At 37.1% G+C, this 18,977-nt stretch overlaps 1 protein-coding gene across 1 annotated transcript in view; it reads left to right on the forward strand.

Moving 5' to 3' along the window:
- The window catches only part of LOC138378468 (zinc finger protein 678-like), a 28,819-nt gene continuing 9,842 nt past the window's right edge, over positions 1 to 18,977 (forward strand). The window contains exon 1 of the mRNA XM_069463794.1: positions 1 to 215. Within this exon, the coding sequence (XP_069319895.1) occupies positions 1 to 215 (215 nt within the window). The remainder of the gene's footprint in view (positions 216 to 18,977) is intronic.

Here is an 18,977-nt window from a genome sequence, read left to right on the forward strand (position 1 = left end):
ATGGTCATGGTCACTGTTTGGTGGTCTGCTGCCAGTCTGACCCACTGTAGCTCTCTGAATCCCAGTGAAACCATTACATCTGAGAAGTATGCTCAGCAAATTGATGAGAGGCACCAAAAACTGCAATGTCTGCAGCCAGCCCTGGTCAACAGAAAGGGCCCAATTCTTCTTCATGACAACACCCCACCACACATCGCACAAGCAACATTACAAAAGTTGAATGAATTGGGCTACGAAGTTTTGTCTCATCTGCCATATTCACCTAACTTATTGCCAATCGACTACCACCACTTCAAGCATCTCAACAACTTTTTGCAGGGAAAATGCTCCCACAACCAGCAGGATGCAGAAAATACATTCCAAGAGTTTGTGGAATCCCAAAGCACAGCTTTTTACACTACAGGAAAAAACAAACTTATTCCTCATTGGCAAAATGTGTTGATTATAATGGTTACTATTTTGATTAATAAAGATGTGTTATAATGACTTAAATTTCATGGTCCAAAACCGCAATTATTTTTGCACCAATCTAAGAAAAAGACTCGATCTAGTATATCAAAGAGCATGATGTCAACAGGGACCAGATGTTCAGAGACTATGCCCAACCAGATAAGGATGTAACCCTTTACTACCAGTCCTCCCCAGAGGACTGAAGGGCCATAAAAAGAGCAGGGCTTCACCAGCTAGGTGAGGCCATCTCTATAGACACCATCTTGCTGTCACTCGTGGCCAGCACCTGGCATTTTCTGCCAAAGGCATGCCTAAGTCAAGGACTCTGCCTTGAAAGATGTTGATGATCATGCAGATCAGCCCAAGATACTCTTCTTGTCCATGTTGCTCTCCTTGGACTGGTTCATTAACTCCTTTTCATGTTCTCTTTCTCTTGATATTAAATGCTACTTTGTTGGATATGAAAATTTTAATATATAACATTTATATATTGATTAAGTATACTACTATGTATGGTTTGCAATATCGACAGACTTGTGAATTCGCTTGTATCTGTGTACCAATGGCTCTGACTACTGAGAGAGCCAGTTGTACTAAAGAGAATTTTCTGTTTGGAAACTCCATGTAGCTCACGGCTTTCATGATTAAAATAGCATCAGTAAAAGTCTGGACCTGTGGAAAGACACAAACATACATGGAGCTGGTTATGTCTGAACTTGTGCCACTCAAGACAATATGCTTTACCTATCTCATGCTTGGATGGTATGCCATTGTCAAGTGTCATAAAGGTGTAGAAACTATTAATCTCAACATCTGCACATATCCTAAGAAGAGAAATGTTAAGACATGACTGTTGCTGATAACAACAGACCACCCAATGAAGGCAACTGTTAGATCTCTGCTACATATCAATATCCAGGCTGCATGTGTTGTCCACCTCCTAATAATATTTAACTACTACTGAAATTTACTCCCTTATAGGCATTTTATACATATCGAGTAATTCAGTCTTCATGAAAACAATAAATATCATAGGCTGAAAATGATATAAGTCAGTGAATTACACTTCTTTAGGTCTTGCTCAGATAACTAATTGAAATACTTTATCCTTAGAAGTTTGATATATTATCAACTCAGGTGTGGTTATGCAAATCAAAAGACAAATAGTACACCTATACACAGAAACCAATTGTGTAAGACAGAAAAAAAAAAAACTTTCAAGAAAATATATGAAGTGGATTTTATCATTTTGTGTTTCCTACTTTTTATCTCTCTGCCTTCCCAGTCAACCAGAATTTCTAGTAAATGGTCAATTCCACCATGATTTCTCAGTTACTCTTCATAGGCTTTGCTAAAGGCTGGAAACTGAGGTTCTTGCACTCCATGCTATTCCTATGACGTACTTGGCAACCTGTTTGGGAATCTTTTCATCATCATTGTCACCCCTGTCAACCAAAACCTTCACAGGCCCATGTATTTCTGAGGAATTTGTGCATTATGAATATGTGCTATATTTCTATCACTGCCTCCAATGCCTGTGTTAACCCTATCACTGAAAACAGGGCCCTCTCAGTCGATAGGTGTACAACTCAGATCTTCTTGGACATTTGTTATGTGTATGTAGTTTCTTTTCCTCACCATCATGGCCCACAACCACTGTGTGGCCATCTGCCAGCCCCTCCATTACCCAGTCCTCATATACCACCACTTTTGTGTCTGAATAACACTGGCTTCCATACTCAGTGGTCTCTTCTATGCAGGCATGCACACTGTCAACACCTTCCAGTGGCCCTTCTGTGGTTCATCAATTCTCCTGTGATGTCCCTCCTCTGTTGAGGCTCTCTTGCTATGACCCCTTCAGCAATGTGCTCTTACTTATTGCCTCTGCCATAGGAGTTTGTGGTGCTGCTATATCTTAATACCCATGTTATATATTTGCACATTTTCGAATGTGCTCAAATTTCCAACCAGACAGTGAAGAAAGGCCTTTTCTCACCCATGCCTCTTATATACTCACAGTGTCTGTCTTCCTCAGTTCTCTCATGTGTATGTACCTACAGGCTTGGGTAACTTCTGAAACAATTCAGGATATAATTCTGTCTGTATTTTATACTATATAGCTTCTATTCTTGAATCTTATTATAGTTGTGTGAGAAGAAGAATAGAAAGGCTGGCACTACATCTAAATTTTTCTGTACTCACCTTTTTAGTACTCACCTTTTCTGGTATTATAAGGATTTAGTCACACAATGTAAAAGCTTCTTCCCAGTGCAGCATACCATTCTTATGAGCACAGAGTACATGCTCAGTAGACATTGCATTATGCTGGTCTTCACTTTGGAAACTAAGTATCTGTGTGGTGATGTGTGTTGGGCATAAGTCACTCTGTATGCTGTGCTTGCTGTCTCTAGCTGAGTGCTACTAATAATGGATCCAGGTTGAGCAACTTCAGCACTAAAACCGGACTTGACCCAGAAGCCAATTAATGTACCCCTTCCACACCAGCAGATCACATTTCTTAGAGTGAGGCCCACAATACCACATGATTTCTATTCACATTGATGGTTCAGAGACAATTTTTAAGTAATTGCCTCTCATGCCAACCTTTCAATTAGGATCACCTGCCTAGCTTGAAAGAAATACCATCACCTGTCTATTGGGCTGGGTGGGAACATCCATGTGGTTTTAATTGTGCCCCAAATAATTCTAATTTGATGCCAGGGTCAAGCTTTAGAAATCCTGAATACATTCATGAGATTGAGTTTAGACCTTGTTCCAGAGAGAAATCACAGGGCCTGCTGTTTTGGGTTTGGTAGGGGCAGATCAGTGTGTTTCAGGTTCCCACTGCTGTAGCAGAAAGTCCTGGCACATGTGGCAGGGGAAGGTCACCAAGGGAAAGACAGGAGAATCTCACATTTTAGTATCCATGAGCAGACATCATACCTGACTGTTTCCTGTGACTAAGAACAAGTGAATGTTGCCTTTTCTGCATTTTGTCATCTTCCTGCTTGTGGATTCTGTGTAAACAGGTGAAGAGATTGTGCTGAATCCTTTCAGGGAATAGTCTCAAGATGTAATTCTAATTGTTCTACACAGTCTCACCTGAAAAGAAATTTCAGAGTAGGAGAAGGAGAAGGAGAAATGGCTGGTTTTCAGGTAAGTGTGTCCCAGGTTAGGGACTGTGTCGACTGTTCCTCCTGGAATGTCATGCAGAACTTCAATTTTTAGAACTTGTAAACCTTTACTTCTTTACTTCTGATGTTTATGCCTAATGAGTTTTTTTCCACTACATTTTTTTTTCATTTCTTCTTATGATAGTCCAGGAACACTGGAAAATCCTTCCTCCCTAAAAACAAAAGTTTTTATCTGGATGATTTCATTAGCTGTGTGTGAAATAGTATTTGGAAAATGCAGAAAGAGGATAGCATTTATTGCATAGGATAACAAGAAAATTATGGAAAAATAAAAAATAGAAGACTTGCCCTGTATAATGCAAAAGTATTTACATACATTATTAAAGATTACAAAACCTGGGAAATATCTATAACTTGAACCTTGCATAAAACTGATGATTCTTCATGGTTACATATTGTTGGGCACTACCATCCCAGCAGTGATTTTTTTTAATCCTCTGTGCAATGGTGCCTAATGCCAATTTGTCCCACTACAGTTGATGTTAATTTCATTCACTTGGTTAAGGTGCTCTCTGACAGATTCATCCAATGTAAAGTTAATTGTTTTTTCTTTATTCATAAGTGTCTTTTGGAGATTTACTGACTGATGCGCATGAACCATCAGATTTACACTGGAAGCTCCCCTTTCTTTTTATAGCTTGCTTTGAAAAATGAAGGCTCTTATCTTTGTCTTCTGGTCAGATGAAGTGAGATAAATTGAAAGTCTACCACTTACTGAGTGTTGACAAAATACTTTCCTTAGGCCAGAAGCACTGGCTTCACTGGTTATATTATGTGAAATGCAGAGACTCAGACCCCACCCCAGATCTCCTGAATTAGAATCTGTATTTGAACAAGATCTCCAGTTCATTATTACACACGTGAAAATTGGGTGATACCTTCTAACTCACTGTTTCTCTATGTGAGAAAGATGCACAACTTATTTCATATGATGTAAATATAACACAAATTTATATTGCTGTGTTGAGGCCTTTAATTTTATATTAAATAGTTTATCATGCAAAACAGTATCATATGCACACTAGTTTCATACATGTTAAACGATCTTCATTCCTGAGAATTAGAGAATATGTTCAAGAATATCACTGTGCTTAAAAATATCTTATTGGATAATTCCAGTCACCCATATGTCAGAAACAGTTCTCATAACTTTGATTTTCCTTGTAGTCAAATTAAGAATTCTCTCCTTGGCAACTTGGGAAATATGTGTCTTTTTTCAGGAACTGGTGACATTCAGGGATGTGGCTATAGAATTCTCTCCAGAGGAGTGGGCATGCCTTGACAATGCTCAGCGCAATTTGTATAGGGATGTGATGTTAGAGAACTATGGAAACCTGGTCTCCCTTGGTGAGGATCACTTCAATACACAATTCCTATTCCACACTAAGGGCATTATTTTATTTTTGTAGATTGTTTCTTGGAAGTTTGTACTTTACATGAATCAATTTCATATCCCTGCTTTTAAGGAAAATTTGAAGGATTTCGGTGTAAAAAATAAAATCACTAGTTGTTTCATCTTATCATGTACTTTTCCTTTCTTGAGCTGATTTGTATACTTCAGTCTAGATTAGTGGTTCCTCTAGAAATCAGGGTATATAATTGTTGCCTGCACCTTAGAATACAATTTCCACCACTCACTTTTTATTTGGTGCTAGTGGGAATTGGTGCTCTGGAGCCATAAATTTGAAATAATTTCTTATCGTTCTACAGGGTCTGTGAGAAAACAATATTTTAGAAAAAAATTTTCTAGAATCTTCTATAATATTCTGTCTACAAGTATAGTGCTTATAAGATTAGTAATTGGAGAGTCTTCAGCAAGAGTCATGTGAATTCCTTCTAATAAAACAGGTCTTGCTGTCTCAAATCCAGAGCTGATCACATGTCTGGAGCAAAGGATAGAGCCCTGGATTATGAAGAAAAAGGAAACAACAGCTAAATATACAGGTAGGTGAGATTCAGTAAAGCAGATAACAAATGTTAAAAATCCAAAGCTCAAGGAGAAAGGCAGATATTAAAAAGTGGTTTGGAATGCTTGCTGTATTGGAAATGTTTTTTGAGAAGCCTGTGTACGTTTCTCTTTCTCTTACACAAGGACATCTTCTGTCCCATGCTCTTAAACTCTCTAAGAACTGTACATTTGTAGTGACCTTCCTTAGAATTCAGTGAGAGCCAAACTTCTTGTCATGGCTTATAAGGGACTACATTATCTGTAAACACTTGTATTGTTTGGGGACATACGGGAATATCTGTACATATTTTGAGGACCTCTACATTAAAGCATCTTTTGACAGTATTTTGCTCTGTTGTTCCATCTGGAGTACAGTGGTTGATCATAGCTCTTTGCAGACTGAAACTTCTGGGCCCCAGGGATCCTACTACCTCAATTTTCCAAGTACCTAGGACCATGGGCATGAGCCACCATGGCCAGCTGATTTATTCCTATCATTATTATTATTATTTGTTAAAATGAAGTCTCATTATGTTGCCGGGGCTGGTTTCAAGATCCTGACCTCAACTGATCCTCTTTCCTTGGCCTCCCAAAGTGCTGGGATTATAGTTGTGATCCACCATGCCCAGCTCCATTTTTGAAGTTCCTTTTGTTGCCTCATTTTTGAAATGTGTAAAACGGAATAGTGGAGATATTGTGATTTGCTTCAGTAATGCTAGAAACACTAGGGACAGATGTTTCATATTTTGTGCATCATGATTTCCAATTCTAAGGTTTCAGAGGCAATCCTATAGACATTCATACTCACTAATTTTATACAAATTCATGCCTCTTCCTAAACCTAAGAACATCTAATGTTATTTCACTTTGAAATATCGTTTTTCTTTTATTATGTATATTCTTTATTCTAGTATAAAATAAGAGTAAAATTTCAACTTTATTGTACCCAGATTCCCAAACTGTAATATAGTTTATTTTCCCTACTCACCTCATAGAATTCTTAAATATACTGTCTCTTCGAGTGCTTCAAATTGTTGAATATATTTATACTCCCAATTGTTATGTTATATTTTGATACTTGTATTCCATAATTTTCCCCTATTTAGTACTATCACGAAATTGTCATTCACATATATGTGTGTATGTGTGTATATATATTTGTGTATGTGTTTAACTGGTAAATTTTTCCACAAATAAGAATTGCATAACTGTATATATTTATTGTTCACATTGTAAGTATTGCTGCAGTATACACGGGGGTGCAGAATGTTCTTGAGATACTCATTTTACATCTTTGGTTATACTCAGAAGTAGAATTGATGAATGATAAGGCAGTACTATTATTTACATTTTTAAACAAATCTCTGTGATGACACTACCAGTTTACAATCAATAACAGTGTACAGGGATTGCTTTTCTGCACACTTTGCCCGCACATATCATGTCTCTTCTTTTGGACATTAGCCATTTTAACAGTTGTGAGGTGATACCTTAAGATAATTTTGATTTGTGTTTGCTTGATGTTTTGGTGATGCTGAGTTATTCTTCATGTTACCTTCATAAAAGAATTTTATGTTTCCCATTTAAACCTTTATTTCATTTGGAGTTAGTTTTTGAATATCATGTAAGACAAAATAACCTACTTTTATTCATTTGTTGTGGGTATCCAATTTTACTACACCGAGCATTGAAGAGACCATACTTTCTGTACTGTGATTTGCTAGAGCCTTAGATAAAGTTTAGTTGACCTTATAAACTTCGGTTTATTTCTGAGCTCTCCATTCTGTTCCATTGTTTTTTGTGATGGTTTTATTTGCATATTTTGTTTTTATTACTATCTCCTCGAAATATAGTTTGAAATCAGAAAGTGTGATGCCAGAACCTTTTCTTTTCTTTCTCAATATTATTCTGGCTCATCAAAGGTACATGAGATATCATACAAATGTTAGGATTTGTTTGTTAATACTGTGAGTAATGCCCCTGGAATTTTGATAGGGAGTGCATTGAATGTATACATTGTTTTGGATAATATCTTTCTATTTACTCATGTCATCTTCAATTTATTTTACTAATATCTTATAGTACTCAGTGCAAATGTTTTTTTTTTTTTTTTACCACTTTGGTTAAATTTATTTCTTAGCAATCTATTTTCTTGATGTTATTGTAAATGAGAGTGTTTTCCTTTTTTTATTGGATAGTTTATTAGTGTGTAGAAAAACAACTGATGTTTGAATGTAAATTTTATATCCTGCGACTTAACTGAGTGGTTTTATTACTTTATAAGTCTTTTCTTCCTGTCTTCTTTATGGTTTTTGATATATAAGATAATGCCATTTGCAAACAGTGTTATTTTTACTTTTTCCTGTCAAATTTGAGTGGATTCTTGTCATGTTCTTGCCTAGTTTTTCTGCTTAGGTCTTGTAGTAATATCATAAAATAGAAGCATTAAGAGTGGTTGCACATTTTCCTTATATTGGTATCTGTGCATGTGAAGGATTAAATACATTTTCCAGTTTTTATAAAGTGGTTTTGGAAGGTAAAGATGTTTCCTTTGTTTACTTGGTCTAAAGGTATGTCCACTGGGTTTTCAAAGAAGATTGCTGTGGCTAGGTCACAAGGCTGCCCCTTGCTCTGCAGTGGAGTCTGCATTTGGTGGGCCAGTTCTGAAGGGCTTGGGTGGTTTTCAATTCTCTGTTGTTTCTGGGTAAGCTGGTTGTCTTCAGGATTTTGATCGCTATGACACATACTAGGGTATGTTTGTGCAGTTGAGTCTGCATATGGTGGGGCTGATACCAGCTGTGTGGATGGGTGTGGCTCCCAATGAGTACCTTGGAAGTTTCCCTTCAGGTCACTGTGTGGATCTATGCACTGAAAGAACTGGCCATGGACAGTAGTTGAGACAGCTGTAGTGGAGTCACAGGTCTGCTTTTCAGATGACAGTAAGACCAAATTATTCAGATCTGCCTCCATGGCTACAGATAGGTGTGTCTCTCCCAAAGTCTCTGGATGAGCAGCACCACTGCAACTTTGTCACAGGGAACAGTTAGAGACTGTGTGTATCCAAGTTGGTTGACCCATGATGTAGTCTGTAGTCAGGACAACGGGTCCTTAATTTTGTCACCTGAATGAGAGCCTGAATATTCAAAATGACCCTCCAAGATCTGTGGTTCCACTAGGGTTTAATGACCTTCTATTTAAGTCCCCAAATTCAGACAAATGTAATTTTCCATGGATGGCCACCAAAGTTTTATTGTTGTTTGGAAAACACAAGTGGATCCTTCCCCTCCCACCATATTGCTGAGTTTAGTCTCCTTATATATTTTTAATTTCTGATCTGTTCTATTTCATTTTTTTTATAATTTTAGAATCATAGTTTCCGAATAACATGATAGCATTTCAATTTCTCTACATTCTCACCATATGTATGTATGTATGTATTTGTATATGTATTTATGTATTTAAAAGTTCTCAATGTAATGGATGTGAGGTGATATCTCATTGTGACTTTGCTTTGCATTTTTCAAAAGATTAACAATTTTCAGGATCCTTTCAATTCTGTTTGTCCATTTGTATTTCTTTGCAGAAATGCCACATCAATCCACTGTCCATTTTTCAATCAAGCTATCCACTTTTTGCTGTTGAATTTTAGTCATTGTTTATGTATTCATGATATTAATTCCTATCCAATATATGATTTGCATCTATTTTTACGTATTTTGTGGGAGGCATTTTTACTCCACTGATTCTTTTCTTTGTGTAGAAATTTTGAAGTTTGATTCAATCCCATTTTTCTTTTCTTAATTTTTATTGCTTATGCATTTTTTTTTTTTTGAGACAGAGTCTCACTCTGTTGCCCAGGCTAGAGTGAGTGCCGTGGCGTCAGCCTAGCTCACAGCAACCTCAAATTCCTGAGCTCAAGCGATCCTCCTGTCTCAGCCTCCCGAGTAGCTGGGACTACAGGCATGCACCACCATGCCCGGATAATTTTTTCTATATATATTTTTAGCTGTCCATATAATTTCTTTCTATTTTTAGTAGAGATGGGGTCTCGCTCTTGCTCAGGCTGGTCTCGAACTCCTGAGCTCAAACAATCCGCCCACCTCGGCCTCCCAGAGTGCTAGGATTACAGGCGCGAGCCACCGCGCCCGGCCTGCTTATGCATTTGATGTTACATCTACTAAAACACTGCCAGGACCAATATCATGATCTTTCCCTTTTATTTTCTTCTAAGAGTTTTATACATGTATTTCTTTTTTTTTTTATTTCAGCTTATTATAGGAGTACAAAATTTTAGGTTATGTATATTACCCATGCTCCCCCTCTCCCCCGAGTCAGAGCTTCAAACGTGTCCATTCCCTAGACAGTGCGCATCGCACTCATTATGTGTGTAACAACCATCCCCTCCCCCACCCACATCTGCCCGACACCCGATCAATGTTATTCCCAAATGTGCTCTTAGGTGATGATCAGTGAAATCGATTTAATGGTGAGTACATTTGGTACTTATTTTTCCATTCTTGGGATACTTCACTTAGTAGAATGGTTTCCAACTCAAGTGCCCATCAATACATGAGTGGATTAATAAAATGTGATATATATATATATATACCATGAAATACTACTCAGCTATAGTAAACAATGGTGATATAGCATGTTGTTTTTATTCCTGAAGATTTGTTTTCAAATCAAGAAGTTAAATGTCTCTCTCTTTTTTTTATTTCATCTTATTATTATGGGGGATACAGAATTGCAGGTTACATACATTGCCCATGTATCGCCTTTCCCCCCAAGTCAAAGTCTGGCTATTTATTGTTCCAGTACATTTTAGAATTTATTTTATTTTATTTGAAATTTTTTTTTTCAGCTTATTATGGGGGTACAAAAGTTTAGGTTATATATATTGCCCATGCCCCCTACCCCACCCCGAGTCAGAGATTCAAGCATGTCCATTCCCCAGATAATGCCCATCACACTCATTATGTAGGTATACACCATCCCCTCCCCCCACCCCCCACATCTGCACGACATCCAATCAATGTTATTCACGAATGTGCTCTTAGGTGATGATCAGTGAAACCAATTTGATGGTGAGTACATTTGGTGCTTATTTTTCCATTCTTGGGATATTTCACTTAGTAGAATGGGTTCCAACTCTTTTATATATCTCCAGATCAAGTATGATTGGAATGTTATAAACATTGCATTAAATTTGTGTATCACTGTGGGTACTACTGACATCTGAAAAATTTTAAATCATCTGACCATTGAGCATGAATACATTTAAGAGTGTGCTTAATTTTGAGATATTTTTGTATTAGCCAGTTTATCTTTTGCTTTTGATTTCTAGGTCCACTTCATTTTTGCCAAAAAATATATATTGTATATTTTTAGGCTTCTTCCAGTTGATAAAACTTAAGTGTCCTAACAGCATTTGCCATGTCTGATTGAAACTATTGCGTATTCAGCTACTTTTCACTGAAGACCTCTGTAAATGTCAGTCACATCTAACTGGTCTATAATGTTTTTCCCATTATCTGTTTCTTATCGATCATCTATCAAATTCTTGTGTTCATTATTCAAAGTGAGGTCTTGCAGTCTCCTATAATTAGTGTGTTGCTAGGTGTTTCTTGCAACACTTCTGTCCACACTTTTGTTCATATTTGCTTAATATATTTAGAAGCCCTGATGTATATAACATATATTTAAAAAATATATGATAAAATATGTGCATTGCATGTATATCATCTATGTGTATTCTGTGCTATAGATTTCTGTTAAATGACCCATTTTATCATTATATTATAACAGTCTTTGTCTCTTCTGATGGTTTTTGACTTAAGGAGTACTTCCTTTAATTATGGCCAAAATATTATCCTCTAATTATTTACATACATTTATTTTTACAATTACTTTCAACCAACTTGACTTTTCAGAGCTAAAGGAAGGCTTTCATAGGTGGCATATTGTAGGGTGCTGTTTGTTTCTTTATCCATAAAGTCATCTTATTTTTCATTAGAGAGTTTAAACCACTTATATTTAAAGTAACTTCTAAAGAACATGAAGTTACCATTGAAAATTTTTAATTCTTTCCCCTGTGCCCTGTAGATACATTGTTCCTCATTGCCTGTCTTATTCTCTTTATTTTTGTTTCCTGGATTTTGAAGTGACATGCTTTGATTGCTTTCCCATTTGCTTTTGCATACCTTCTACAGGCATTCTGTTTGTGACCACATTAGTAATTGGAGACTACCTAAAAAAAATCTCTATGTTATAACAGTATATCTTAATCTCATAACAGCTTCACTTCAAGTGAATAAAAAACCTACACATCTTAAAGTGCCACATGTTCTTATTAACGTCAAAAATTATACCTTTTATATTGTATACATGAGAACAGATATTTGCACATTTATGCTATCAGTTTTTTTTAATTCTATAGAATTATTATGAGGGCTTTTGAACCATCATGATCATATAGAATTCTATATCTGTTTATAGATTTATCTTTAACACAGAGCTTTATGTTTTTAAGTGTTTATAATGCTACTCAACATCATTTTATTTTTCATCACAGTGGACTCCCTTTACCTTTCTTGTGGCCTATTCCTGTGGTGATGAACACCATCGACTTTTGCTTAATTTGGAAAACCTTTAATTTTTCTCTTGTTTTTGAAACAATATTTCCCAGAGGAAGCCTTCTTAGTTGGTAGTATTTTTTTTATCACTCTGGAATTTAGAAAATTCTCAGCTGCCTTATTCTCCAAATAATCCTTCTGCCATTTTACCACTATGTTCTTCTTCTAGGAATCTTTCTTAAATATATTGGTCCACCTGATTGTGTCCAATAAGTCCCATACTCCACCTTCAGTTGTGTCCCTTTTAAAATTTTGCTTCCATGACTCAATATTTATAAATGAAATGTCTTCAACTTTCTGATTCTTCTGCTTCATTAAGTGTGCTTCTGTGCTTCTCTAGTGAATTTTTCAACTCAGTTATTGTATTTTTCAGCTCTGCAATTTGTGTTGGCTTCTTGTTATAGTTTTTATGTCTGTTAATATCTCAGTTTCTTCAGGCATTATTTTGCAGATTTTGTTGTCTGTGTTTTGTTTTTGCTTGTAGGGGATGTTTCAGATGATTATTCTTATTGTTTTTCAGATACTGCAAATATCTCCATTTCTTAAGCATTGATTCCTGGAGATTATGTTTTTTGTTGCTGTGGGACAGGTTTTGTGAATCCTCTGCATTCCCTGAAATCTTGTGATAAGTTCAGTTAGTTAATTTTATCTTTGTTTTTACTTATACATTGTAGTTTTGTGTGACAATATTCAACTCTGCTCATTTTAACACAGTATGATTTACTATTCAAATAGGAATTAGTGATTTATCCATTGCTAAAATAATTCTCCATGTGTTTGCTTGCCTGTATGAGTAAAAATTATGTCTAGTTTGTTTCAAACTTACTTATTTGTTTTCTTGGTTTGTGGTCTATAATTTTTGTAACTTGACTGGGTAAGTAGTCATAAAAATTGTAATTTCAGCAGCTCTTTATTGGTGAATGTATATTATATTTGTGTGAGAGAAATAATCATGTAAGGAGACATCAAGATGTCTAATGAGAATCAAGACTTGTCAGATCTTTCAAGTAGAACAGTTGAGAATTCAACAGAAAGGAGTGCAGGATGATTCCTGGTCAGCAGTGGACCATAGGGTCTGAAACAAGTGGAGTCCGGGACACTAACAGCAGGTGCTGAGCAGCTGAGAAGAGAGGAGGATAGAAGGTAGGAACTGGCCCAAACAAAATCACAGGACTTCTGGAGCCCAGGGAAAAAGTAAGGGATTTTGACCTCCCCCACCCAGGTGCCTCAGGCATGCAATAGGATGCATGTCTCTCATCCAATGGGAGTGTGCTATGAGCAACAAGAGAGCCAGAATTATTGCACCTGGACACCCCCTCCTCTGCACCTGATACACTCCAAGTATCCCAGGAAGCAATTTTGGCTTAAGGATCTCATAGATGTGTGACCACACTCACCCCATAGCAACTGCCAAAGCACCTTGCACTGAGAGATTAAGCCTGCCTTGGTCAATGGGTAGCACACTTCCAGCCAAAGCTGCACTGAGTGACTGAGCATGCCTTCAGCAATGGGGTGCAAACTACCAGCCAACCCTGCCTTGGAAAGTGTATCTGGTGCTGCAACTCAGAGAGGAGGAGGGTGGCCTGGCACTCTTCCTGAGAGTGTTACAGGAAGACCATGGCCCCTTCTCGCCACCATAGCTGATGCTGGAATTCTCTGTGCTGAGATGCCCAGCTCTCAGTGCTATGGGTGCTTTTTCACCTAGCTCAGCTTGTGATCTTCGCATTGACAGATACTTGGTGCATCTGTCTGCAGACAGCACAGTCAACAGGATGAGAAGCATTGGGGAAGGGTCCCAGTTTCAAAATCAGTGAATGAATCACTGTGTCCATTCGGAGGGTGTGGAGGAGATAAGGAAAACACTGGTCTGTCAATGTTCCCCCTCCAAATCTCCCCTGGAAAACTGCCATATTGAATTTTGCTGAACCATGGAGAATTAATTTGCATAAGTACTGGTTCCCATGGTAACTAAATACATCTGGAGCCTCTGTCTGAATTAGAGCAGCTTCCCACAATACCACTCAATTTAATAGAGAGATCAGCCCGATCCAAAAGTTCCTTGAGGTACCAGTATTCCCCAATGGGAAGTGTCTGCCTGGTAGAGTGTAGAGAGAAGACACTTTAGTTGAATGTGGTCACTTCAGCCCCTTCTGGACCCAGAGGCATGGAATGGACCTTTAACCCATACATATCTGTGACCAGGATTTGTGGATCTGGAGGACAGCATAATCCAACCTAACCTCACCCAGCCTAATTCCCCACCTGCCTCTTCTATGGTAGTAAATAAATGACTTACATGGAGGTTTCAGGGCCCCCATCCACCACCTGGGGCATTTTAGGGCTTTTCCTGAGGAACTAGAGCTGGATTCAGGATACAAAAACAATAGTTTACCTTCTTCCTTCCTGCAAACACCACCTACTGACCAGGAGATAAACTCACATGCCTGTTACAACATTTACTCTATCATAGAGGGTGTAGTTGATTCTCACTCGCAAGCACCAACTGACTCAGAAAATAAACTGTGCATATCATTATCAAAACAAAAGAAAATCCAAAATAAAGAAGCAAAATCTGCATTTCACTAATGATTAGAGATGTTGAACATTTTTTCATATGTGTGTTAGCCATTCTTATATCTTCTTTCGAAAAATTTCTATTCGTTTCCTTTGTCCACTTTTTGATAGGGTTGTTTGATTTTTTCTTACTGCTTTTCCTGAGTTCTAAATAGATTCTTGTTATGAGTCCTTTATCTGATGTGCAGTATGTGAAAATTTTTCCCCATTCTGTAGGTTGTCTGTTTACTCTCGTGACTGTTTCCTTGGCTGTGCAGAAATTTTTAATTTAATCAGGTCCCATTTATTTATTTTTGTTGTTGCTGTGATTGCCTTAGGGTGTCTTCCTCATAAATTCTTTGCCTAGGCCAATGTATGTAAGAGTCTTTCCTACATTTTCTTCTAGAATTCTAATAGTTTCACACCTAAGGTTTAAGTCCGTTATCCATCGTGATTTGATTTTTGTAAGAATGGCTAACAAACATATGAAAAAATGCTCAACATCTCTAATAATCAGGGAAATGCAAATCAAAACCACAACGAGATATCACTTAACTCCAGTGAGAATGGCCTTTATCAAAAAGTCCCAAAACAATACATGTTGGTGTGAATGTGGAGACACAGGAACACTCATACACTGCTGGTGGGACTGCAAACTAGTGCAACCCCTGTGGAAAGCAATATGGAGATACCTTAAACAGATTCAAGTAGACCTACCATTCAATCCAGGGATCCCATTATTCGGCATCTACCCAAAAGAACAAAAGTCATTGTATAAAAAAGACACCTGCACCCGAATATTTATAGCAGCATAATTCACAACTGCAAAGCTGTGAAAACAACCCAAAGGCCCACCAATTCATGAATGGATTAGTAAAATGTGGTATATGTATACCATAGAGTATTACTCAGCTATAAGAAATAATGGTAATACAGAATCTCTTTTGTTCTCCTGGAGAGAGTTGGAACACATTCTATTAAGTGAAGTATCCCAAGAATGGAAAAATAAGCTTCACATGTACTCACCAGCAAATTGGTTTCCCTGATCATCATCTAAGTGTACATTTGGGAATAACACCAATTGGGTATCGGACAGAGGTGGGGGGCGGGGGGAGGGGATGGGTGTATACCTACATGATTAATGCGATGTGCACTCTCTGGGGAATCACACACTTGAAGCTCAAACTCAGGGGGCTGGGGGGGGGCATGGGCAATATAGATAACCTGAACTTTTGTACCTCCATAATAAATTGAAATAAAATAAAAAAAAGAAGCAAAGTCTGCTCCAGATGGGAAGGAACCAGTGAATAGATTCTGGACGTATGAAGAATCAGAGTGAAGCATCACCCTCAAATGGGAACACCAGCTCCCTCGCAATGGGTACCAACCAAAAACAGAATATTGAAAGGACATATGAAGTATGTCAGACATTGATAGGAAGGAAGCTTCATGAAATTCAAGATAAAATGGAAACCCAACACAAAGAAACCAAAAAACTAGGCAAAAAAAGAGTGAAAAATTTACAAAAGAAATCTAATTGGTAAAGAAAAATCAAACAGAGTTTCTGGAAAGGAAAAATTCATTCAAGGAACTACCGATCACAGTGGAATGCCTTAAGAACAGGTTACATCAGGCAGAACAAAGAAACTCAGAACTTGAAGACAACACCTTTCAATTAAACAAGTCAATCACAGATATAGAGCAGAGAAACAAGAGGAATGAGCAAAGCCTATAAGACACATTGGATCATGTAAAGAGGCCTAAGATAGGAATCTTAGGGACTCCTGAGGGTGAAGAAGAAAATAAACAAGGGTTGGATAAGTTGGGGGGAGGAATTGAGGAAAATTTTCCTGTCCTTGCTACAACTCTACATATGCAGGTACAAGAAGCTCACAGCACCCTTGGGAGATTCATCAAGAGACAAAAATATCACAGCACATTGTCATCAGACTGGCCAAAATAAACATGAAAGAGATACTCCTAAGAGCCATAAGGTGAAAGGAACAGGTAACTTACAAAGGAAACCCCATTAGACTAACTGCAGATCTCTCAACTGGGACCTATAAATCAAAAGGGATTGGGGCTCTATTGGGTCTTCTCAAACAGAATAATGCCCATCCTGGATGTTTGTGTTTTTGAAAATTAAGTTTCACTTGATGTGAAAATAAAGTCTTTCTCAAACATCCAAACACTGAGGGAATTCGTCAAGAAAAACCTTCCCTGAAGGGAGTACTCAGAACTTCATTATTCATAGATTAGCATGATAAACACTTAACAACATGAAATCACCCAAAAGCTAAGGTAGAAGTCCAGTGGCTTAAGAGATAAAACAAACCAACAACATTCAAGTCAACAGGCTGAACAGAAATCCAGCACATTAATCAAACCTTTCAATAAATGTGAATGGTTTTAACTACCTAGTGAAGAGACATATGCTAGCTGAATACATAAATATACAGAAGGCAAGCATCTGCTATCTTCAGGAAACACATCTAACCCACAAGGACTCATCCAGACTGAAGCTCAAAGGACAACTTTCTGTGCTAATGGAAACACAAAGAAAGCTGGAGTAACAGTTCTCATATCAGATAACGTCATCTTCAAATCAACAAAAGTAATGAAAGAGAAAAATGGCCATTATATAGTGATAAAAGGAATAATTCTCCAAGAAGGTATAACAATCTAAGATATTTATTATGCACCAAATACAGGAGCACACAGATTCATACCCCAAAATCTACTTGACCTAAACAAGACCATAGATAATACAACCATAATGCCAGGGTCTTCAACACCCTGATGACAGAACTATACAGCTCCTCCAAGCAGAAAATAAACAAAAAGACAAGGGACTTAAATAAAACTCCAGAACATATGGGCCTACCAGACAGTTACAGAACATTCTATCCAAAAAATACTTTCATCTCATCAGCTCAGAGGACATTCTCTAAGATTGATCATGTCTTAAGCCATAAAAAATATCCCCCCAAATTTAAAGAATACAAATTATACCATACATTTTATCAGACCACACTAGAATAAAATTAGAAATCAACAACAATAGAAACACTTATCTCTACACAAAGTCATGAAGACTAAACAACCTACTGCTGAATGATTGGCAGGTCAAGGAGGAAATTAAGATGCAGAAGAAAATATTCTTTCAACTAAATAATAATGGGACACAAGGTATCAAAATCTTTGAAAACAGCTACAGCACCCTGAGAGGAAAATTCATAGTCATAAATCCCTACATCCAAAAGACAGAAAGGTAACAAGTCAACAATCTAATGAATCAACTGAAAAAGGATGAGCAAACCAATCCCAAACTCAGCAGGAGAAAGAATATAGCCAAGATCACAACAGAACTAAATGAAATTGATAACCAAGGAACTATACAGAAGATTAATGAAGCAGAAAGTTGGTTTTTGAATAGATAAACAAAATTGACCTTCCTTTTATGAGATTAACCAGAAGCAGAAAAGATAGGACTCTAATAAGCTCAATTTGGAATGAAAAAGAGAAATTAAAACTGATTCCACAGAAATACAAAATATCACCTTTGAATATTCTAAAATTCTCTATGCACATAAACTTGAAAACGTGGAGAAAATGGACAAATTCTTAGAAACACCCAGCCTCCCTAGGCTCATTCAGGATGATATACAATTCCTGAACAGACCAATATCAAGACCGGTATTGGAGCAGTAATAAATAACCTTTCTTAACAATAAAGTCCTGAACCACATTGTTTCCCACCTGAATTCTATCATACTTAAAAATAAGTACTGGAACCTATCCTGCAGAAATTATTATACAATATTGAGAAGGAAGAAATCCTCCCCAACACGTTTTACAAAGCCAACATTGCCTTGATACCAAAGCCAGAAAAGGACCGAACAAAAAGAAAAAAAATTACAGACAAATATTCTTTATGAATATGGATATAAAATTTCTCAATAAATTCCTAGAAAATGGAATTCACCTGATCTTCAAAAAATAATCCATTATGATCAAGTGGGCTTCTTTCAAGAGATGCAGGCATGGTTGAACATATGCAAATCTATTAATCTAATTACATACATGAAAGGGAAATAAAAACAAAGACCATATGATACTCTTAAGATTCATAGAAAAAGCATTTGACAAAATTCAGCCCTCTTTTGTGTAAGAATGCTTAAGAAAATAGGCATTGAG

The sequence above is a fragment of the Eulemur rufifrons genome, chromosome 30 (assembly GCF_041146395.1).
Source record: "Eulemur rufifrons isolate Redbay chromosome 30, OSU_ERuf_1, whole genome shotgun sequence".
Taxonomy (NCBI): Eukaryota; Metazoa; Chordata; class Mammalia; order Primates; family Lemuridae; genus Eulemur; species Eulemur rufifrons.